General features: G+C 46.0%; 1 protein-coding gene across 1 annotated transcript in view; it reads right to left on the reverse strand.

The window, feature by feature from the left end:
* Positions 1 to 25516, reverse strand: part of cntn1b (contactin 1b) — a 1027096-nt gene that overhangs the window by 602913 nt on the left and 398667 nt on the right. The window contains exon 4 of the mRNA XM_070900643.1: positions 21514 to 21652. Within this exon, the coding sequence (XP_070756744.1) occupies positions 21514 to 21568 (55 nt within the window). The 5' untranslated portion in view covers positions 21569 to 21652. The remainder of the gene's footprint in view (positions 1 to 21513; positions 21653 to 25516) is intronic.

The raw sequence follows: 25516 nt of genomic DNA on the forward strand, positions 1-25516 counted from the left end.
AGGGCAGACATCGATGACGAGGTCCAACTGCACCTCCAGTGTGCCAGCACAGCCTTCGGTCGCCTGAGGAAAAGAGTGTTTAAAGACCAGGACCTCAAGTCTGGCACCAATCTTATGATCGACAGGGCAATAGTGATACCCGCCCTCCTATATGGCTCAGAGATGTGGACTATATACAGTAGACACCTCAAAGCGCTGGAGAAGTACCACCAGCACTGCCTCCGCAAGATCCTGCAAATCCACTGGGAGGATAGATGCACCAACGTCAGTGTTCTCGATCAGGTCAACATCCCCAGCATCGAAGCACTGGCCACGCTCAACCAGCTCCATTGGGCGGGCCACATACCCGACGCGAGACTCACAAAGCAAGCGCTCTACTCTGAACTCCTACATGGCAAGCGAGCCCCAGGTGGGCAGAGGAAATGTTTCAAGGACACCCTCAAAGCCTCCTTGATCAAGTGCAACATCCCCATCGTCACCTGGGAATCCCTGGCCCAAGACGGCCCAAAGTGGAGGAAGTGCACCCAGGAGGGCACTGAGCACCTTGAGTCTCACTGCCGAGAGCATGCAGAAACCAAGCGCAGGCAGCGGAAGGAGCGTGCGGAAAACCAGATTCCCCACTCACCCTTTCCTTCAACCACTGTCTGTCCCACCTGCGACAGAGACTGTAATTCCCGTATCGGACTGTACAACCACCTGAGAACTCACTTTTAGAGTGGAAGCAAGTCTTCCTCGATTTCGAGGGACTGCCTATGATGATGATGATGATGATGATATCAATGTCCATCAAAATAAAAGCTTCAATTTTTGAGTGTCTGTTAATCATGAAGACTTGATGTGAGCGAGATTGGTAGAAAGATTGTAACAAGACTTGTGGAAAGAGAAGATTTGTGGAAATGCCAAAAAGGCATTTCTATTTGTGGTTCTTATTTCTGCTTATCGCTGATTACTAACTGAGGAATTAAACTGTGATTTATTTTTCATTCATTCTCTCGATTTGGGCGTCACTAGCAAGAAAAGTATTTATTGCCTATCCTTAGTTTCCCTCCAGAGGTGGGGGTGAGCCGATTTCCTGAACCGCTGCAGTCCGTGTAGTGAAGATCCTCCTACAGTGCTGTTAGGGAGGGAGTTCCAGGATTTTGACCCAGCAACAATGAAGGAACGGCGATATATGTCCCAGTCAGGTTGGTGTGTGACATGGAGGAGAACTTGGAAGAGATGGTGCTCCCGTGCACCTGCTGTCCTTGCCCTTCTAGGAGGTGGAGGTTCCCGGTTTGGGAGGTGCTGCCGAAGAAGCCTTGCAGCCACGGTGCGAGAGTGGGGGAGGGAGTGGATGTTCAAGGTGGTGGGTGATTGTCGAACAAGTGGACTGCATTTTCCTGAATTGACAACTCCAACCACAAACAGCTAAATTGGTGGATTTCGACTTAAGAAAAAGGTTCTCTTCATGAAACATAATTTGGCAAACCTTTCTGCACTTGTTTGCCAGCACATAACTCAATGAAGCATCGAAATTCATCAATGTCTCGCTTGTAAAGAACATCCTCCCAGCAAAAATGAAGGATGCTTCTTCTGACTTCTCCCTTCGCAGATAAAAGATTTGAACAATACTTTCTTACATCGGATTACATAGGATATACGGCACAGAAACACACTGCCGTTTATGCTTCACTCGAGCCTCCTCCTGTCTTTCCTCATCTAACTATCCGCATAACCCTCTATTCCCTTCTCCATCATATGCTTGTCCAGCCTCCCCTTAAATGCATTGATACTATTCACTTCTACCACTCCCTGTGGTAGCGAGTTCCACAATCTCACTGAGTAAAGAAGTTTCTTCTGAATTCCCTATTGGATTTATTGGTGACTATCTTTTATTGATGGCCTCTAGTTATACCCTTCCCCACAAGTGGAAACATTCTCTCTGTATCTACTCTATCAAATCCTTTCATAATTTTAAAGATCTCTATTCGGTCGATCCTCAGCCTTTTCTTTTCAAGGGAAAAGTGACCCGGCCTGTTCATCCTTTCCTTATCGTTATAACCTCGAATTTCTGGTATCATCCTTGTAAATCTTTTTTGCACCCTCTCCAGTGCTTCTATATCCTTTTTAATAATATGGCGACCAGAACTCTGTGTGGTCTAGCCAAGGTTCGTGAAGACAGCGCTCATTTAATGTAGGAATGACGTGACGGTAAACTTTGAACAGAGCTAAAGTGATTTTGGAATTGGAAAAGTGCAAGACAAGCCAGGTGAGATGTGAGTGGCTAGGACTAACTGCTTGATAGAAACACACGAGCAGCACAAAATTAATACCACCCAACATACAGGTAGATCTCATCATTTGTGGCTTGCAATCCCATTGGCATGGAATAAAATGACCGATATAATTATACACGCAGTCGCATTTCTTCAATGACTTCAGAACACTGTGCGATGTGCAGAGTAACGGTTGTTGAATAATAAATAGCGCAAGACATTCTTTTTCAAACTGAGAGACCTTGGGACAGAGCCATGGTCTACAGTGCAGGTTGAAGAGGGTAGGTGAGTGAATGTGATGAATCAGGACGTAGTAATCAGCTGACGCTAAGCTTGGGTTAGAAAGGTCTATGGCTGCTCTGCTCAGCCAGGGAAGAGCTTTGTGCATTTGTGCTTCGCCACCGATAAACTTGGTGTTTTGAAAGCACAAACCCGCTACATTAAAGAGACTCTGCTTAAGGCGGAGTATGGCGGAGAGGTGCCCAGGCTGTCCATCAGACCACATGGGCGCTTTCTGTGCTACATCCGCTGGAGGCACTTTCATTCCTCAAGCCCAAAGTATCAGGTTGACCCCTGGTTAAAGTTCTGGCTTTGCGTAAACAAGAAGCGGGAAGTGTTTTGCATTGACACACAGCAGCAGTATAACAGTAGCTGATGAATTCTGGTGTAGAATATCAAGACACTATAATAAACATAAGTGCACAGTTCAGTTCTGAAATTTCCAGTAAACCACAAACGCTGAAGTTGCAGCACTGTACAGGAAAGAGGCAGGACTCTGATCAAATATCCAATTACTCAGTTGGATTTAAAACTCCAAAAGGCAGTCAACGTTGATGTACACAGGAGACCTTGTCAACAATCAGACCCCTTTACACAATGTACCAGCTGTGGAAGGGTCGATCAATGTCTCTGCTAATTCAACTTCTCGAGATTACCAATCCTTGTCTCCTGCTCGCAAGTCTGAAAGTATCCATTGGAACTTGCTGATATGTGCTTGTTAGCCCGCCATTCTTCAACGCGAGCTGCTTTATGGGCGATTGTGGTGCTTAAAAACAACAAGGCTACGGGTGTGGATGGAATCCTTGCTGAGGCACTGAAGTATGGCGGAGAGGCGCTGTTGGCAGAATACACGACCGCATCTCTCTCATCTGGAGGGAGGAGAGCATGCCGGGAGATCTCAGAGATGCAGTGATCATGACCATCTTTAAAAAAGGGGACAAGTCCAACTGCGGCAACTACAGAGGAATCTCCCTGCTATCAGCCCACTGGGAAAGCCGTCGCGAGAGTCCTCCTCAACCGTCTTCCCCCTGTGGCTGAGGAGCTCGTCCCGGAGTCACAGAGCGGATTTCGTCCCCTACGGGGCAAACCGGACAAGATTTTTGCAGTGTGACAGCTGCAGGAAAAATATAGGGAACAGCACCAGTCCTTATACATGGCCTCTTCGAACTTACAAAGGCCTTTGACACTGTCAACTGCGAGGGTCTATGGAGTGTCGTCCTCCGTTTCGGATGCCCCCAAAGGTTCGGCACCATCCTCCGCCTGCTCCAGGACGACATGCAGGCCGTGATCCTTACTAACAGATCCATCACAGACCCAATCCACATCCGGACCGGGGTCAAACAGGGCTGCACCATCGCCCCAACCCTCTTCTCAATCTTCCTCGCTGCCATGCTCCACCTCACAGTCAACAAGCTCCCCGCTGGAGTGGAACTAAACTACAGAACCAGTGGGAACCTGTTCAACCTTCATTGTCTCCAGGCCAGGTCCACGACCACCCCAACCTCTGTTGTTGAGCTACAGTATGTGGAGGCGCTTGTGTCTGCACACATACAGAGGCTGAACTCCAGGACATAGTCGATGTATTTACTGAGGTGTACGAAAGCATGGGCCTCATGCTAAACATCAGTAAGACAAAGGTCCTCCAGCCTGTCCTCGCTGCACAGCACTGCCCCCCCAATCATCAAGATCCACAGCACGGCCCTGGACAAAGTGGACCACTTCCCTTATCTCTGGAACCTCCTATCAACAAGAGCAGGTGTTGACAGCGAGATCCAACACCGCCTCTAATGCGCCAGTGCAACCTTCGGCCACTTGAGGAAAAGAGTGTTTGAAGACCAGGCCCTCAAAACTGCCACCATGCTTATGGTTTACAGGGCTGTAGTAATACCGGCCCTCCTGTATGACTCAGAAACATGGACCATGTACAGTAGACATCTCAAGTCACTGGAGGAATGCCACCAGCGATGTCTCCGCAAGATCCTACAAATCCCCTGGGAGGACAGACGCACCAACATTAGTGTTCTCGTCCAGGCCAACATCCCCAACATTGAAGCACTGACCACACTTGATCAGCTCCGTTGGGCAGGCCACATAGTTTGCATGCCAGACACAAGAAGCCCAAAGCAGGCGCTCTACTCGGAACTCCTTCACGGCAAACGAGCCATAGGAGGACAGCGGAAACGTTACAAGGGCACCATCAAAGCCTCCCTGAGAAAGTGCAACATCCCCACTGACACCTGGGAGTCCCTGGCCAAAGACTGCCCTAAGTGGAGGAAGCACATCTGGGAGGGCGCTGAGCACCTTGAGTCTCGTCGTCGAGAGCATGCAGAAATCAAGCGCAGGCAGCAGAAAGAGCGTGCGGCAAACCAGTCCCACCCTCCCTTTCCCTCGACGACTGTTTGTCCCACCTGTGACAGGGACTGTGGTTCTTGTATTCAGCCACCTAAGAACTCATGCTAAGAGTGGAAGCAAGTCTTCATCGATTCCGAGGGACTGCCTATGATGATGATGATTGTGGTGCAAGGAACAGTGTGAAGGACAGCTCTCTGCTGAACATTGGTGCACAACAGCACTGGAGGAGCTGGGAGAAGGCACAAGGGAAACCTCCTCCATTGTTGGATATTGAAGAGGTGTTCCATTGCAGTGGAAAAATCATCTGCCAAATACTAGCCAGTCTTGTAAACTTCACAAGGATTTCAAGAAATCAGTGGCCACATGAGCGTTTGGTGATATCATGTTAATCGTTCTGTATGATATTTTCAAAGACGCTTGGTCATCTCATGTACACAATATAAACAAGGCATGTTGGATGTAGTCAGCTCATTGGTTTCCAAACTAGGGCCCCAGAGAAGATCAAAGGGATCTTGTGATTTCTATCCGTCTGGGATTGGGGCTCGGTTTGTCCTGAATTCCCTATTCTATATTTTTCAACATTATCCTGTATGTACTGCCTTCTTCAACTCTGAATATACAAACATAGGGAAAAGCAGGGCGTAAGAGGATCTTCACACACACCAATGCTCCCCTTACCCACCAAATGGTGGAACTTTGTACACAGCAAAGCACCCAACTGCAGGTCATGTCGTATTCTAATAAAAATTAAACATTTTCTGCAATAGCTCTCATTTCCTTTGGGTAGCTGGCATTGTCTTTCGAAGGTTAGTGCATTGAGACCCTGGGAGTTTGTCAAATGTTTCAGGGGATCCCCGAAGTATATTAATATTTGTAAATGTTGGAAATGTGCCAACATTTTCAGCGGCCTTGGGATTGTGTTAGTGTTTGTGGGGGATCCCAAAGAGAATATTGGTATTTGCAGGGGATGCCTATATGGGATAGTCTGAGAACCGGTAATTTAGCAGGATTAAAAGATAATGGCCTAGAAACTGGATCGTGCTGCGCTTATATTACAGGCGTCAAATGGGCTTCTGAGGGTCCAATATGCCATGCACGCGCTCATTCCACCCACCCTATTGGTTAGGGCTCCTCCACAGGTGTTCAAGATGTGCCCCTGGAAACTGGTGTCCAGCCCTTTCCACATGCAAATCCAGGGCTGAAAGCCTGCTTCAGGCCCCCTTAGTGGAATAACGATTGAGAATGTGTCTCTTATTGTGGAGCCGGGATGGTCCAGAATGCTCCATATTAAAACTGTGGGCCGCAGCCTCCCACCGTTCGATCTTGCTGTGCCCCCACCCCATTTAACCTCCTCACCCCCTCCCCAACCCCCACCCCCAATTTCACCCCCCCCACCACCCTCACCCACTCCCCACTTCACCCCCCACCCACTCCCCACATGCCTCCACCCCATTTCACTCCCCCAATCCCCTCCAACTCCTCCCCATCCACTCCAACATTCCCACCCCATTTTACCCCCCACCCCCGTTCCCACCATCGCCGAGCTGCCTCTGGGGCTGCGATTGCCACCCGCAGCTGAGCAGTAATAAACAACCGAGAATCCACGGACCAATCTGCCATAGTCCTGTTGCTGCCTCATGGACGCGTGCAATGTGCACTGCAATGGGTTCGTGCCCCAATTCAGGTACGCTGCCATTTCTAGGCCGCTCTGCTTTGTCGTGCTGATAGCTTATCATTTAGCCCAGATTCTAAAAGCACTGCAAACCCTGTGCCAGCTATTTTGTCTTGCAAAGGAGAAACTCCAATTAGTAAATGGTGATATATCACTCCAACCCACTGCACTCGTTCAATCATCAGCTGCTACTGCAGACAATGTCAAAAGCAGTTCTGAACAGCTGGGGCTAATTCTAAGTCATTCCAACAGTGACATAACAGCACGATCCCTCCCCCGCCCGCACAGGATAAGACAGAGCCTTCAAGACATTTTTTTGGCAGGAACACTTTGTTCTCCAAATCTGAACACAAAGTATTTTTGGGGGGGGGGGGGGGGGGGGCGCGGTATAACGGTAACAACGCCATTGGTATGGAAAGATATCCACCATCGAAGAGAAAGGCGAGATTTTCCATGGGGCTTTAAATGCTCCCAGTGTGCTCCTGTTTGACTGCTCGTCAAGCCTATTGCCAGTATTCGAACAATTGACATTTCTTCCAAGCTTCGAGAGTTGGCAGGTCTGCTTTGTGGGTTTTTTTTGAACCAGCAACTTCTCAAGTCACATCTGGGCAACTCTATCTCTACAATTCACAGTCGATGAAGCCAATGTATAGGGGACACACACCTGACCTATGGCTCTTCATCAAACAAACCCTTGGGTCAAAGGTCTTATATTAAGTCCATAAAAATCAATTGGAACACAAACATATTCACAATTTCCAAGAAATGGCAAACTTACTGTTCTTTAAATTTCCAATTAGCCTGCACAAATCCCCGATTTCTTTTTATTTTAATTTATGAAACCAAAGTGTACGGCCAAAGTCCCCAGTGCAAGACAGTCTCGAGGTTGAATAGGAGGGGGAATGACGCGGTGAACCGGAAAATTGCGATCTGGTGACGTCAAGCCTGGGTTTAAAAAGCTCGAAATCCATAGGAAGAAGGAAAGATTGACGGGGGAAAGGAGTTCCTTGGTCCTGAGGAAGATGGAGTTGGAGATGGAGAAGCAACCCAAGATGCAATGGTGACTAGCACATTATTCAATCATTTAAGAGCATTTCTGCCCACTGGCAGGGCAAGAGCTGACCATCTCCATGGAAATTATGTGGATCCATCTAACAGATAGACCACTGGTTACATAACGGCTGATAACCAAAATAGCTTTCACCAAATCATTTATTGGAACAGCTGCTTTGAAGAAATCAAGAGGAATTTATCTTCCGTCTATCTTCCCTGCTAGCCATTGAGAGCAATTCTCCTTGACTTGGTAGCACTGCCACATATGACTGAGAAGGTGGACTTTGGTGTCCAGTGGGTAATGGCTTCTGCACGACATTGGACTTCAAATTGCTGCAAAATATACCTTCTATATATATCAAACCATGTAAATGCTGATGGGAATTTTATGACTGAATTGATTGCTTGAGAGGATTTTGATAGAGTAGATGAGGACGAACTGGCAGGAAGGTCGGTAACCAGGGGACATAGATAAGATAATTGGGCAAAATTCCAGGTGGGAAATTAGGACAAGTTTTTTTTATGCAATGAGTTGCTATGATCTGGAATTCACCGCCTGAAAGATTCAATAATAACTTTCAAAAGGAAATTGGATTCATACTTGAAAAGGAGAAAATTCCAGGGCTATGGGCAAAGAGCGAGGGGTAGGACTAATTGGAGAGCTCTTTCAAAGAGCTGGCACAGACACGATGGGCCGAATTGATCTGGGCACCTCATGGCTTCATGAAATCCAGTCTGTGTCTGTGACTGTGTCTGACCCACACGTTCCCAGGCAGTTATCTTTTGTGCTTCACTGATCAGGCTTGCCAAGTTTGGCCAGTGCCCACTTTCACCACAAGAAGCAGAGATGAAGGCAAGGATGGTGTTGGGAGAACACTGGGTGAGAGATCACTGTACAGGAGAAAGTACAGCTTAGAACTAATGGGAAGCAGCACAGGCAAAGTTACAGGGCTACAAATCAAGCAGATGACCCAAATGCTGAGCACGGAGTTTGAATCGATCACCAATGTCAGCTCAAGCCCAAAGATGGAACTGCAGTCTTTACTTCATTCCAAAATGTTGATGATCCACAATCCTGAGCTGAAGGTTGCAAAACCATTAATTTAGGAGACTCCATCCTGTTGCTGAGGCGATCGGGTGCTGTGAGGAGAACATTGGCCACTGCTGTCATTTTGTTTGGGGGGCCGGGGGGGTGGGAGGGTATAAACTAATACTGATATCCACAAGAGCAATGGGAGGACTCAAGGTCAGTGGGTGTGTGTGGCAGAGGAACATACGGAACAAAAGAGTCGAAGAAGTGTGGCACTGGTGGAGCATCAACCCCTTCATGTTGCATTCTGTCACCATGCTGTGGCCCCTCAATCCACCACTCAGCATTCCACAGCCAGCTGGATCCCTCCCTCAACAACAGCCCATAGCTCCCAGCAAGCGTCACCGACATCTCACACCAATAAACTAGAGAGAGAATGATCTAACAGACCTTCAGCACAATTTGTACATCGTTTAAAAATACTTTTCCGTAAGTCTTTCAAACAATAATCTAAGCCCGAATTTAGATGAAATGGAATCCTTTACAGCTATTCTGATATTGATTAGTGTTTCACTACTTATGTGTAGTAGGTCGAAAATTTAAGACTTTATATAGCTCCTTATGACATTCCTCAGGATATCCCAAAGCATTTTACATGCAATTAATTAATTAAGAAGTGCAGCAGCTATTCTTTGCATAAATGTAACAGTTCTCAGGTGACTGTACAGTCCAATACGGGAATTACAGTCTTTGTCACAGGTGGGACAGATAGTCGTTGAGGGAAAGGGTGGGCGGGGAGTCTGGCTTGCCACACGCTCCTTCCGCTGCCTGCGCTTGATTTCTGCATGCTCTTGGCGATGAGACTCGAGGTGCTCAGCGCCCTCCCAGATGCTCTTCCTCCAATTTGGGCGGTCTTGGGCCAGAGATTCCCAAGTGCCAGTGGGGATGTTGCACTTCATCAAGAAGGCTTTCAAGATGTCCTTGAAATGTTTCCTCTGTCCACCTGGGGTTCGCTTGCAGTGTAGGAGTACCGAACAGAGCGCTTGCTTTGGGAGTCTTGTGTCAGGTATGCGGACAATGTGGCCCGCCCAACAGAGCTGGTCGAGTGTGATTAGTACTTCGATGCTGGGGATGTTGGCCTGAGCGAGAACACCAATGTTGGAGCGTCTATCTTCCCAGTGAATTTGCAGGATTTTGCTGAGGCAGCGCTGGTGATACTTTGCCAGCACTTTGAGGTGTCTACTGTATATGGTCCACGTCTCAGAGCCTTTATAGGAGGGCGGGTATCACTACTGCCATATACTACTATAGAACCAATGGGAACTTATTCAACCTTCGTCGCCTCCAGGCTAGCTCTAAGGTCATCCTATCCTCTGTCATCGAACTAAGTACACAGAGGACGCTTGCATCTGCGCACAGAGGCCGAACTCCAAGCCACCTTCAACACCTTCACCGAGGCGTACGGAAGTATGGGCCTTACATCTTACTAAACATCCGTAAGACAAAGGTCCTCCACCAACATGACCCCGCCACACATCATCATCATCATCGGCAGTCCCTCGGAATCGAGGAAGACTTGCTTCCACTCTAAAAATGAGTCCTTAGGTGGCTGAATAGTCCAATACGAGAACCACAGTCCCAAGTCACAGGTGGGACAGATAGTCGTTGAGGTAAGGGAGGGTGGGACAGGTTTGACGCATGCTCCTTCGCTGTCTGCGCTTGATTTCTGCATGCTCTTGGCGATGAGACTCGAGGTGCTCAGTGCCCTCCCGGATGCACTTCCTCCACTTAGGATGGTCTTTGGCCAGGGACTCCCAGGTATCAGTGGGGATGTTGCACTTTATCAAGGAGGCTTTCAGGATGTCCTTGTAACATTTCCTCTGCCCAACTTTGGCTTGCTTGCCATGAAGGAGTTCCGAGTTGAGCGCTTGCTTTGGGAGTCTCGTGTCTGGCATGCAAATGATGTGGCCTGCCCAGCGGAGTTGATCAAGTGTGGTCAGTGCTTCAATGCTCGGGATGTTCGCCTGGTCGAGGACGCTAACGTTGGTGCATCTGTCCTACCAGGGGAGTTGTAGGATCTTGCGGAGACATCGTTGATGGTATTTCTCCAGTGACTTGAGGTGTCTACTGTACATGGTCCGTGTCTCTGAGCCATACAGGAGGGCGGGTATTACTATAGCCCTGTAGTGCCTGCTTGGAGTAATCTTTACCCAAAAGATGCTCCACTTATCTGCCCCTGCCCCTCCAAAGCAGGAGGGTCATTCGTCGGTTATTGGACAACTGACAAGCACGGTCCCCCAGTCATCAAAATCCATGGCGCGGTCTTGGACAATGTGAACCATTTTCCATACCTCGGGAGTCTACTATCATTGATGACGAGGTCCAACACTATCTCCAGTGTGTCAGCACAGCCTTCGGTCGCCTGAGGAAGAGAGTGTTTGAAGACCAGGACCTCAAATCTGGCACCAAGCTTATGGTCTAGAGGGCAGTAGTGATGCCCGCCTTCTGTATGGCTCAGAGACAAATGTTATAGCCAATTTGCACACAGCAACCTCCCACAAAAAAAAGTTAATAAACAACTCATCAGTTTTTGATGGTAGCTTAGGGAGGAATGTTGGCTTGGTCTCCCTGCTCTCAGGAATAGTGTCATACAATCTATAACTATCGACCTGTGTCACAGGAACAGGTAGATGGGGCCTCCATTTCACATCCAAAAGACGGAAACTCCGACAATACAGCTCTCCCCAAGATGAGTGTCAGCCTCGACCGGGTGTCACATTCTCGAGTGGGACTTGAACCTTCTGACTCCGAGGAGAGTTAAGCTTATTCTCCAGGCGTAAGATATCTTCTGGTCATCTGTGTTTTATGACACATACAGAAATGCTTCACCGTGTTTAAGATTCTCCAGAGTGAACTCCTGAGAAATCTGTTTGTCCAATATGGAGTGCACAGGTTTGGACGTTCAGACGTATTCCATTTACCAAAGTGCAGAGAGCCAAAGCCAAAGAACCCCCCCCCCCCCCCCCGCTAACACACACAGAGGTACCACTGCAGTTTAACCAGCAAAAACCATGTACTCTACCATAACTGGTTCATGCTAGCTGGCCAGCTCGGACCATCCTACTCATTCATGCAGTTACTTGGAACAGTGTGACAAGAATCCTGCCCCCATACCCCGCAGTTGGAAGATCAACCCATCATCATCATAGGCAGTCCCTTGAAATCCACTCCTTAGGCGAGTTCTTTGGTGGCTGAACAGTCCAACACGAGAGCCACAGATCCTGTCACAGGTGGGGCAGATATTCGTCGGGGGGAGGTGGGGTGGCACTGATTCACCACACGCTCCTTCCGCTGCCTGCGCCTGATCTTTTCACGCTCACAGCGTTGAGATTTGAAGAGCTCAACGCCCTCCCGGATGCGCTTTCTCCACCTAGGGCGATCTACGGCCAGGGTCTCCCAGGCGTCAGTGGTGATGTCGCACTTCATCAGGGAGGCTTTTCCGCTGCCCACCTTTGGCTCGTTTGCCGTGAAGGAGCTCTGCATATAGCAGTCGTTTAGGGAGTCTCGTGTCTGGCATGCGAACTAAGTGGCCTGCCCAGCGAAGCTGATCTAGTGTGGTTAGTGCTTCAATGCTGAGGATGTTAGCCTGGGCGAGGACATTGATGTTAGTGCGTCTGTCCTCCCAGGGGATTTGCAGGATCTTGCGGAGACATCTTTGGTGATATATCTCTAGCGACTGGAGGTGTCTTCTGTAAGTTGTCCATGCCTCTGACCCATATAGGAGGGCGGGAATTACTACAGCCCTGTAGACTATGAGCTTGCTGGTAGGTTTGAGAGCTTGGTCTTCGAACACTCTTTTCCTCAGGCGGCCGAAGGCTGCACTGGCACGCTGGAAGCGATGTTGAATCTCCGCATCAATGTCTGCCTTTGTTGACAAGAGGTTCCCGAGGTATGGGAAGTGGTTCACGTTGTCGAGAGCCGCGCCGTGAATCTTGATGACTGGGCCCTTATCTGAGCTGGATGACAGCTCCCATTAGCAAGTTGGCTGGCTAATCATTAACAGTGCCTGGGCTACATAGTTCAGGTATCACATGACTGAGCCTGCCACAGAGGGCAGACTTGGTTCCAACTCCCCACTGCCAGGGTGTGCCTTCTTGGAGCCATCTTTACCCAAAAGATGCTCCACTTATCTACTCCCGTCCCTCCAAAGCAGGAGGGTCGATCATTGGTTATTGGATAACTGGCAATGGCAGGATTGAGCCTTTGGGCACAAGGACATCAGAGTCCAGGATTCATTTGAATGTAGAGTGTACCAGTAGCCGGGAGATCTATTCCAGCAATGGCAAGGTTTTAGAATCGGAGGGAAAAAGTAAACTATGACCTGAGGTTTTACCAAGAGCTTCACAGCAACAAGATGGAAGTTTATTGCTCCTGTCGGATGGTATTAAATATATTTTTGTGTTGAATCCTGATTTTAAAAGTTGTGATTCAAACATATTTATATGCTATTACTCACGTACAACCAGCACAGAAAGTAGATAGAAACTTATTTTCTTCCAACTTAAAATAAAAATCATTGTATACAATCGTGTTCATGGAATAAGTTGCTTCAATATATTAACACTAGTTAACGAATGGCCAAGTGGATTTATTTGACTGCATTATGCACCAGACCCAGCAGAGAGCTCGTTTTAGCAAGGATTTACATATCTGCTGCTATGATTAGAATGTAAATGAAGAGGTCTAAAGCCGAAATCTCTTTGAAACAAGATTTGTTCTCAGGATTTGATGAAAAAGCTCAAGTAGAACTTTCTACATTCCAAATTTTTGATTTGTCATTTACCCCATTGGTATTTCCAATCCCGACACCCGATCCCGACACCCCAATCCCAATCCCGATCCCAATCCCAACCGTAACACCCGATTCCGAACCCGACATCCCGATCCCGATCCTGACACCCCGATCCCAATCCGGACACCCCGATCCCAATCCCAATCCCGGCACCCCGATCCCAATCCCGACACCCCGATCCCGACACCCCAATCCCAATCCCAGCACCCCAGTCGCAACCCCGGCATCCCAATCCCAACCCCGATACTGCAATCCCAACCCTGGCACACCCAATCCCAATCCCAGCACCCTCATACCCAACCCTGGCACTACAATTCTAACCCGGTACCATTACCCACCCCCCCCCCCTCCCTCAATTTCCAAAGCCAGCAAAGCCAGCACCACCAACATGCTGAATCTAAACGTCGGTCTTCCAACTCCAGCTCCTCCAACTCTGGTACTCCCAAACCACACACTGCCAATACCCCAACCCCGGTACCCCCAACCCACATACTGCCAATACCCCAACCCCAGTACCCTCAACCCACACACTGCCAATACCCCCAACCCCAGTACCCCCCGGTACCCCCAACCCACACACTGCCAATACCCCAACCCCGGTACCCCCAACGCACACACTGCCAATACCCCCAACCCCAGTACTCCCAACCCATACACTGCCAATACCCCCAACCCCGGTACCCCCCAACCCTGGTACCCCCAACCCAAACATTGCCAATATCCCAACCCCGGTACCCCCAATGCACACACTGCCTATACCCCCAACCCCGGTACCCCCAATCCAAACATTGCCAATATCCCAACCCCGGTACCCCCAACCCACACATTGCCAATACCCCAACCCCCGCACCAACTTGCTGTACTAGATTTCACTTTTCCTGACTGTGTATATGGGCAAAATGTGGTAACGATTTCTTTGTGGTTGTGAAACAGCTTTATGAATCTGCCCTCTCATTGTACTCCTGTTGTTTTGGCCACTTGTGTGCCACTATTGGAGGGCACAATCTGTTGCACAGAACAGCAGAAAACCCACCGTGCAAGTACTTTTCAAGTCTCAGTTCTGCATTGAGCCAGCATTGAGCCTTAGCTTCCCCACTGAGACTTTAGGAGCTTCACTACAGGCAGCGAACAAGAAAGCACATCACTGCCCAGCCCACGGACAGCCAGACACGATGGAGACCCATTCCCACGGTGGCATTCTTTAGACTGATATCAAGGGCACTGTTGCCTCCGATGGTGCCAACACAAACAGCTCCTTGGATAAGATCAGGTAAAGGCAACATTGAATTCATGAAGATGGGGATGTGTATCAACACCATGATTTGTCCAAGTGTCCGTTTTCTGTTGGTGAACTGCCCAAGCGCTGAGGATCCATCTTCATGTGGGTCTTGGTGTAGAGTGGTTGCTAATTGTCAACCAGGAAGCTGGTGAGTAGAGGTCTGATACTTCGAAGAAAAACACTGTGAAACAGTGTAACGCATCAGCACTAGACTTTGATTGACTCCATGCAGATGTCACCATGTGGCTCGAAATCTAATGTCTACCCTATACTAGCTTAGAACATAAGAAATAGGAGCAGGAGTAGGGCAAATGGCCCCTCGAGCCTGCTCCGCCATTTAATACGATCATGGCTGATCCGATCATGGACTCAGGTCCACTTCCCAGCCCGCTCCCCATAACCCCTTATTCCCTTATCAGTTAAGAAACTGTCTATCACTGTCTTAAATATATTCAATGTCTCAGCTTCCACAGCTCTGAGGCAGTGAATTCCACAAATCCACAACCCTCAGAGAAGAAATTCCTCATCTCAGTTTTAAATGGGCGGCCCCTCTAGTTCTAGTCTCCCCCATCAGTGGAGACATCCTCTCTGCATTCACCTTGTCAAGCCCCCTCATAATCTTATACATTTCAATAAGATCACCTCTCATTCTTCTGAATTCCATTGAGTAGAGGCCCAACCGACTCAACCTTTCCTCATAAGTCAACCCCCTCATCTCCGGAATCAACCTTGTGAACCTTCTCTGAACTGCCTCCAAAGCAAGTATATCCTTTTGTAAATATGGAAACCAAAACTGCACGCAGTATTCCAGGTGTGGCCTCACCAAGCTTGAAAGATAAGACTGGGGAGATGACAGTTAGGGGAGCTGCGGGCGAAGAGAACCGCATTAGAGTATAGAAAATATTAAATGATTTAAATATGATGAGCAAGGTGCCTATCTGCAGCCATCAACAGAGCATACCGTTATGCTGAGGGTAGCTAAGGTAGTTAAACTGATGATTGAACCACATGGATGTGAAGAAACTATCATGTTATCAACAAACATAATTATTCACCCACAAATGTGTGCTCAGCACTGCTCACTAACTTCTGTAAACTGCAAGTTGCTGATTTCAGAAGAATTAAACAGCAAGAGGAACAGACACGAGAAATATCACGTAGCATTGCCATCCGTTTGATTTCTTAGAGTCTATCCTTTACAGTCACAAGGCAAAAAGATAGTCAACATCCTCCATAAAGCATCTCTTTGCTCAAACAAATGTGTTCCATCACAAGACAACTTCCATTGATCAGATGCCCAGTAAACAAAAGTCCAATCAGCACATGGCAAGATCCCCTCTACCTTGAGTCACAGGATCATCTTCAGTCCAACCGTTCCAGATGTGATATTCTGTCTTTCCACGTGAAGGTCACACGAAATTGAATAATGTTGTCCATTTTAGACACGATTGTGGGACCTGGAAGGTACTACCCAAGCAGTCATGTTGTGTTGCATGCCACAGATGGTAGACGGGCCACATTGTCCGCATGCCCGATGCTAGACTCCCGAAACAAGTACTCTACTCCGAGCTGCATCACGGCAGGCGAGCCCCAGGATGGCAGAGAAAACGCTTCAAGGACACCCTCAAAACCTCCTTGAAAAAAATGTAACATCCTCACTGACTCTTGGGAATCCCTGGCCTAAGATCGCTCAAAGTGGAGGAGGAGCATCCGAGAAGGCACCGAACACCTCGAGTTTCTTCGCCGGGAGCACGCGGAAGCCAAGTACAAACAGCGGAAGGAGCGCACGACAAACCAAGCACCCCACCCACCCGTCCCTCCAACCACTGTCTGCCCCACCTGTGACAGAGACTGTAGGTTCCGTATTGGTCTCATCAGTCACCTTCAAACTTATTTTAGTGTGGAAGCAAGTCATCCTCGACTCCGGGGGACCGCCTAAGAAGAAGATGGCAACCGCTCCCTAACAGGGGAATAGGTCTCCGTATATGTTGTCCTGAGACAGACGAGTGATAACCTGAAGGAAACAACTGCTTCAGTAAAAGTTTCTTAAGTAAGCAGTGACAGGGATTTGTGCAGAAAATGTGCCATGAATCACCAAGTACACGACTGTAGGCCAAATGTACACTGTCCCCTGGTTACACAGTCGGTGGTAGACAGGAAGATATTGCCGCAAAAAATGGTAAAGCAGCCCAAGGACACAGAACGTGAATAAGAATATTATCTTCACACATAAAAATGCTTGTAAACCTTTTATCTTTTGGTTAACAAACAAGTCACATGGAAATGTATCATCTGGTAATCTGCATGTTAAGTCACGGTACACCTCATGCCTTTAATAGGTTTTCTTAACAGACAACAACTGCAGGAAGCACAAAATATCTGACATTCTCATCAGATTGATGAGTCCTTTATGAAATGGATTGTAAGTAAGACTGTCTTGTCGCCAAATAAACTAGCCAATGTTTTCAACACCTTTCCTCAGTGTTCAGCAGTAAGTTTCTACTTATACAGACAGCGTTACAGAAAGCCAAGGCTAATAAGACCGAGCCACTGAACTACCTTCATTTCTCTAATGCAGTATACACGTACATTATTGCTTAGTTGGTAAAGTGGGGTTGTGTTTTTTGCAATCATCAACTGAACTGATCAGTTCAATAACTTGGTACCACAGGCTCACAGTCTTCCTGCAAAAGGGAAACGTTCTGAGATTCACTCTTCTCCTCAAGTAACGTCTGCAGGTAACTACACTAGTGTTACGAATGGAGAAAGTTACAGGCGATTGGGTTTCAGCCTGAAATCTGATGTCGCCAACTGCTGGCTTGTTAAGTGCTTTAATCACCATAAGAACATCTGCGAAGCTCAACATGGCTCTTGATGCAAGCTCCCCTAATGATATCAAATATTTTTTCATTGATACTCCACTCCTTGGTGGAAAAGTATCCTTTTATTGATGTGGTAATTGTTAATGACTGCCAATCAACTCTTGCCCAGAAAGTGAACAATTAAAAGTGAATTCATTCCTTCAGGTTCTGAATTGTGTTTGGAGATTTTTAAAATATCACATTTTAAATTTTAATTCTTTTTTTTCTGTCTCTTTTTTCTCAATCATAATCCAGTCTGTCTTTTCCTCTCTTTACTTCGCTTGCTGTACCTGATTTGACATTGAATTCACCTACTCTAATTCACTCTATTTCTTCTTCCTTCCTCTGCTTATTTCTTAATCCTTTCATTTCATTGGTAAAGGAGATACAGTATTTGTCCCGTTGTTCACTAAGGTCCCAGATGCCCCGCTGCCCTCACTGCGCTGTTATCAGCTCACACTCTCAGCAACATAGTGGGAAAAAAAAAAATTGAAACCTAAACAAGTCTAAATAACGGGGCATGCTGGGAGATGCCTCACTCCAGCAAAATGTGGGCCATTATGTTTTTGAAAATATTTTCAGTGCTTCTACGCACAGCGATCAGCACAATTTTCCAATGACTAGAATGACTGTCGTTTCTCAACCCAGCAATCCTGCACATTTGGGCGCAAAGGAAAATGTTTTAACCCACAACACAATGCAGAATTAGTGGGTTCCCAGCAACATGGGCTTTTTGGCTTACAAGTTAAGCTACAAAGAGGAATTATCTGCCTCATTTACTTGTAGCGGTTTTCACACAGGCAAAGGTGGGTTATATGTGCCTTAATGTTTTAGAATAAGATTTGTTCTGTGACCGAGTTGAATCTATCAGCTCATCATCAGCATGTGAGAAAGTCTACTTCAGTAATTCAGGCTCTATCTTATACTTGGTATATATATATATATATAGCCAAAGACAAGTGACAGAAAATGCCACCCAGTAAATGCCAATAAGCATTATGGTTGTACAGTTGAACATTGTTACATTTTGCATCAGGGACTCCAGAATTCAAGTTCTCATGTAACACAGAAAGCTTGCAAGCGAGGATGACTCACCAGTGGACCCCCAAGGGCTTGGTAATGAGCTAGAACAAGACCGCTGGGAGCTCAGAAGCATGCGCACCAATAGAAAAAGCACATATCCCGTAAAGCCTCTATGAAAAAAACAATATAAACCACAGAAGGGGAATTTAACATAGTCACTTCCAATTACTGACATCCATCGCAAGGAAGAGAGCTTGTATGCTGAGGAACAAAATGGTGTACTGCACAAGCAAGGGGTCATTGTGTTCCTGTGCAAATGTGCACGAACATTTACTGAAAGGAGCAGGCGCTACCTAATGCAAACTATTCCCGCTGGAACTAAATTTAGATTTTTCAAATGAGTCGGCAAATCTCCCTAGAAATGAGACACCCCGGAAAGGTTTACCATATGGACTTTGCAAGTTATAAAAATACTTCAATCCTTAAAATATTGGTCATAACAAAAGTGTTAACTGTACAGATCATCCATTTATCAGCTTACGAGTTAATGTATAATGCCCAACTGCATTTTTACAAACACATTACAGTGAGGACAGACACATTAAGATTGAATGTTCTCACACATGTCATGTTGATATATAAATATTCCTTCTTCTGCAGAAACACAAGTACAGCATTGTAATATGTTTATACATCAAGAAAGTACCCAAAAAGACCAAAACCTTCAATGGATTATCGGCATGCAAAATTCTACACTACGTGTCCAAAGCTGATATGTACTTTTACAGTAACTATAATTACTATTGACAGGCATGAGACATAAAAATTTTATTAAGATGAAAAAACAAATAGTTGTTAACTGATGTTTATGATCTGGAAGAATTGGTACTGAAATTTTAAATGCATCAACGTTATTCAGTGTGACCTTTTCATTAACTGCCGCATGCTTTCTTCTTTGGATTAAGTCCTGCAACATCCAACTTGAACCTCCGAGAATGCAATTTCCTGAGCAGTTGTGACTTCAAACCTACTCATCCACACCTACTCCTCCAGGCATCTTTCAATGTGTCACACACATCATTATATAGCGATCAAACACTCACAGCACTGCACCAGTTGTCTCTGCACCTCTGAGAATTTATAATGGAAATCCAAGTTTGAAAGATAACAGTCAAGCAAGTATAGGCAGGTCGTTCCATTTAACGGATATACTGTGAAGAAGTTATTTGGAAAATGACACCGAGAAGACGTTGAAGAGGAAATGACATGAAATGCGATCGGCTGCACGCAAATCCATATCAAGACTTCCCTTGATCTAGCGGGCTTGGCTACTGCGTCATGCTGGATGCATGGAGATCATCTCTGGCTCCAGCCACTGACAGTCCCATTCTCTCAGAGTTGGGAATGGCAGTACAGCTGTGGCAAATGATAATCATTTTACACCAAAGAAGGAACAAACTAGAAATAAGTGGGACGCTTTGCATGAAAACAGACAGTCCTTTGGCTTTATTGTGCCTGCTCAACATGAGTTCACAACAGCCTTCCCACAATGCACTGCCTGTCATGGACAATGTCAAAATCTGTCAAATATATCAGTGGTTTCTGGATAGGCTTCAAGGTTTTTCATGGAATTTATATCCCATTTACCATCAAAATGTACATATTACAATAAATGATTCCATTCATTTAAAGAATGTCTATAGTCTAGAGTCTACACTTGGTCAGTGGGAGAATAGTGGCATTGTTCAGCAGGATCCAACATATATTATACGCCTGGCACTTAAATACCCCAGCTATCTGTCGTCCAGTCCAGATTTTTACATGTTTTTGTGGTGACACAGCAATGTTTAACTTGATTTTCTTTTTCCTCCATGCAAGTGGCTAACACTGGTCATTAAAGGTTACATCCTTTAATAAATCACATCCACCTTTAGTATAAATTGCATTCACCCCATGGTCTTTTTCCTGGCTTGAAACAAACGCCAGCAAGAACTACCCTTCACTAAAGTCACTTTGTGAAGGAAAAGCTTGGCATTAAGGACTGATCCACCAGCATAATTTTTTGTGCTGAGCATTTTTACAATTCAGTGAGTAGGTGCTGGCCTCAAGCTGACAGCTGGGAATGGAGTAACAGATTAACAGCGCCTTCAAAGTGCCAGCTGCTGATGCTTTGCTGTGATCGGCCTGGTTTTAGCTCCTGTCAAATTGAACGTTTCAGCTTTGCAAGACTTGGTGCATCTTTGCATCTATAATTGATGTGTAACGGCAGTTAAAAATAAATTACCTCCTTTCTGTTTTGCAGAGTCCTTTAAAGGACTATGCTGTGGTGTCATTAGGGGATCGAGCTAGTCTATGCAAAGTTTTAATGGCCCATTACCTCATGGAAGCACTTGATAAACACTAAGTTATGTCCATAAGCAGGAGAGATGTTCAAGTTATCAGTCAGACAACAATCCAATAGGCTTCAAAAAAGCATTACTTTCATCCACATTGCACCGAGCACTTGTAAGAGTACTTTTAATGTGAAATGATAGACTTAGCAAAAAGTAGACAGGAACTCGTGGGATTCAATTGCTCAAACAGAGAGACAAATGAAGGTTAGGTTTTGTCATCAGCCACAATGCATTTTCTATTTGTTTCATCTGACTGTTGCTCATCGGCATCGAAAATCACAGTCATTCGACCATCTTCAGGCTTCAAGAATGCCGTAATCATTGATTATCGGAAGCTGCAAGTGCAAAGATTAATCTTTCATGAAATTTCAGTCCTGACCTTGAAGTGCTTTGCATCTGAAATCATGCCAAGGGGAGCAGCAGAAAACCCGTCACGTCAGTGTCATGCCCAACGCTCAACTTACCTGCCAAGCAGCAAATGAATGACAATGCAAAAAAATGACTGAACAGGAACCACATTCTCAGCTCCGGTTCAAAGGGAGTGTCATCAATTTCCAAGGGGGCTATGCTCCTGTAGTCTCTGTTGTTAGTTCACCAGTCTACCTATAAAATAACAGAGCATAAAGTAAGCATCAATTTCACCAGTTTGCAAATGTTCTCACGACACATTCTCTAACAGCAGAATCGAGGAAATGTCACAATGATAAAAGGCCATCCTGCTCATCAAATATTATACCTGCAGAAACTCAATTTTCTCATCGAAACCCATCCCTACAGCACAACTCTCCCATTGAAGCCCATCCCTACAACACAACTCTCCCACTGAAGCCTGTCCCTACAGCATATAAATTCTCCCATCGCAGTTCATCCATACAGTGCATCAACTCTCCCATTGAAGCTCATCCATACAGTGCATCAACTCTCCTAATGGTCATTCTGACAGCACATTTTCCCATCAAAGTTGATCCCTCTAGTACATTAATTCTCTCATTGCAGCCAATCCCTGATATAGTAATTACTGTATCTAATTGTTTGCTTAAAAGCAAAATAGCCCAAAGATTTAGGGCCTTGAAATTATGCTGTTGGTTAATAGGTATAAATGCTTAATATGTTCATCTGAAGTTCCTGTCCATTACAGTGGGGATGTTCAGCAATTTAGCAAGTGGGGCTCTGCTAAAAATAATCGCAAGATTAACGTGCTTAGCCTGTGTGTCTATAATGCTACAGTGTAATTTCAAGCTGTGAGTGTGAGAGTGTCGACAATATTTTAATACCTGTGCATTCATTAAATTCACTGATGAGCGAAACTATTCAGATCATCAACTTAATTTCATGTCAAGTTTTCTCACACATTTGTCTAATTATGAACTGCAGAATACTGCAGTCAGCTTTTATTGCCGATTTAAAACCCACATTTAATTTTGTTGCAGGTTTTATTTTCAGTTTTTTTAAAATGGGTGAAGATTAGTACGAACAAATTTGGAGAAAAATCAGCAAAAGAGTTTTTATTGAGCATTGTTAAAAAGCAATAAAGTAAGCGACAGTCAACCTACTTAACAACCCAAAGTTATTTACACGTTTCATGGACTCCACTTTTATGGGGTTCACTATTGGTCTCTTGCTTAAATCCTTGTTAGTTTTTTTTTAAATAAATGAATAAATTATGTTTATTGATGTGACTCCAGCCACTTGCCTGCCACTGTAATGATGAGATAATAGAAATTGTTGGAGTTTATGCACAGGGTGCCTGGGGGGGGGGTTTCAATTGTGAGTAAAGAATGTCTCAGTGCAAATGCCCAGATTCAGCTATTGATTCATGTCCTCAGTCTTCAAGGGACTGTCCGTATGCAAACTGTATCAGCTGTGCAACGGTCACCACACGTTAAAAAAATCCACGCACAGACATCTTCCACCCCCTCAACTGGAGTTCAGGACTGGAACATCGGGTCCTTCATTGAAACATCTGTGAACCCATGTGGAAGCAAGTCATCCTCGTTAGAGGGACCACCGATGATGATGATGATGATGATGATGATGATGATGAATCAGCACACTAATATTCTTGCTCCATACCTAACTAAGGCATTAAAATCTGATGTTTACTGCTGTATAAACAGTACACATCTCCTGCAGTACCTAAAAATAGTCCAGGCCCCATTCAAAAGTTTTTTTTTCTGCCAGAGGTCAAGTCTACGGCTGCACACAGATAGCACCAGTGACCTCAGCACTTTATAAAATGGGCGGTGTTAACAGAAATTGAAGTTAAAAAATGCACAATATCACGGAAAACACAATATTGCATGGAAAACCATCTGGGATTTATGCAAGAATATATTTCTTGGATTCTGCGCATTTTGGGGATTTTTTGGGGAGTCGGATGGGTGCCTGCCACAGGTAACAACCTGTACTTATGAATCTCCAAAATTATGAGAAATCTACACAGGTAGATTTTATGTTTGTTCAATATGGAGTACACTCTCAATGCCTGTGAGACACACCTCACTTAACTAAATCCAGAGAGTTTCGGCAGAGGTTGTCAATAGTTATGGTTGAAGGAACACCAAATATATCATAGAATCATAGAAGCATAGAAGTTTACAGCATAGAAGGAGGCCATTTCGGCCCATTGTGTCCGTGCCTGCCAACAAGAGGCCCTCCAGTCTAATCCCACTTTCCAGTTCTAGGTCCTTAGCCCTGCAGATTACGGCACTTCAAGTGCACATCCAAGTACTTGTTAAATGTAGGTGAGGGTTTCTGCCTCTATCACCCCTTCAGGTAGTGAGTTCTAGACTCCCACAATCCTCTGTGTGAAGAAATTTCCTCTCAAATCCCCTCTAAACCTTCTACCAATTACTTTAAATTGATGCATCCTGGTAGTTGATCCCTCAGAGATATGCAGGGGTACTACTGAGGTTTAACATTGCACAGCTTACCAACACAGAGCGCTGGTAACCTTCTCACTGCTTTTCTAACTAGGACCATCTACCCATTAGGTTATGGCTTCGAGGGTAATTTGGAGCCCAGTCAAGTGATTCCCAGCCCCCAGTGACAGATTTACCCGGCATGGTCCCATTAATGAGCCAAACTAGCTGGTCAACTGACAGTGCCTGACATAAGAATTAGGAGCAGAAGTAGGCCATTTGGCCCCTCAAGCCTGCTCCGTCATTCAATAACATCAATAAGATTCAATTCGCTGGAGAAATACCACCAATGATGTCTCCGCAAAGATCCTGCAAATACCCTGGGAGGACAGACGCACCAACGTTGGCATCCTTGACCAGGCCAACATCCTCAGCATTGAAGCACTGGCCACACTCGATCAGCTCCGCTGGGCAGGCCACATTGTTCGCATGCCTGACACAAGACTTCCAAATCAAGCGCTCTACTCGGAACTCCTTCACGGCAAACGAGCCAAAGGTGGGCAGAGGAAACATTTTAAGGACACCCTAAAAGCCTCTTTGATAATCATCCCCACCGGCATGTGGGAGTCCCTGGCCAAAGACCACCCTAAGTGGAGGAAGTGCATCTGGGAGGGCGCTGAGCACCTCGAGTATCATCGCTGAGAGCATGCAGAAAACAAGCACAGGCAGCGGAAAGAATGTGTGGCAAACCAGTCCCACCCACCCTTTCCCTCAACGACTGTCTGTCCCACCTGTCACAGGGACTATGGTTCCCGTATTGGGCTGTTCAGTCACCTGAGAACTCATTTTTAGAGTAGTAGCAAGGCTTCCTCAATTGTGAGGAACTGCCTATGATGATGATGGCTGATCTTCTACCTCAACTCCACTTTCCAGCCCTATCCCTTGATCCCCTTAATAACCAGAAATCTATCGATCTCTGGCCTCAATATACAAAGACTGAGCCTCGACAGCCCTCTGGGGTAGAGAATTCCAAAGATTCATCACCTTCTGAGTGAAGAATTTTCTCCTCATCTCAGTCCTAAATGGCTGACCCCTTATTCTGAGACTGTGACCCCTGGTTCTAGACTCCCCAGCCAGGGGAAACATCCTCCATCTACCCTGTCAAACCCTGTAAGAATTTTGTATATTTCAATGAGATCTCCTCTCATTCTTCTAAACTCTAGAGAATATAGGCCGAGTCTACTCTGGAATTGCAGACATCCCTGGATTGAATTACCTCAGTCTGCCACACAAGTCGCTTTTAATCGTCCATTGCCAGACAATATCAGCTTGTAGCCATCTTAACCCAAACAAGTCCCACTTACCCCACTCCAGGAGGTTAGAAACTGTCTGGAAAAGGGGTTGGCTATTCAGATATCTAAACAAACAACAAAAGGAGCAAGTTGGTTATATCTCCAAATGGAAGGGAGAAAGAGTGGATTGCAACTGATAGCTACCAGGAGAGTCACAGTGGCGTGCTTCACACATACATAGAGCGAGGGTCGCCATCCTTTGCTGGATAAGGGTGGAATACAGTTTGGGACAAGTCTTGAGTTTTTGACGTTTG

Source organism: Pristiophorus japonicus, chromosome 15 (genome assembly GCF_044704955.1).
Source record: "Pristiophorus japonicus isolate sPriJap1 chromosome 15, sPriJap1.hap1, whole genome shotgun sequence".
NCBI classification, from domain to species: Eukaryota; Metazoa; Chordata; class Chondrichthyes; family Pristiophoridae; genus Pristiophorus; species Pristiophorus japonicus.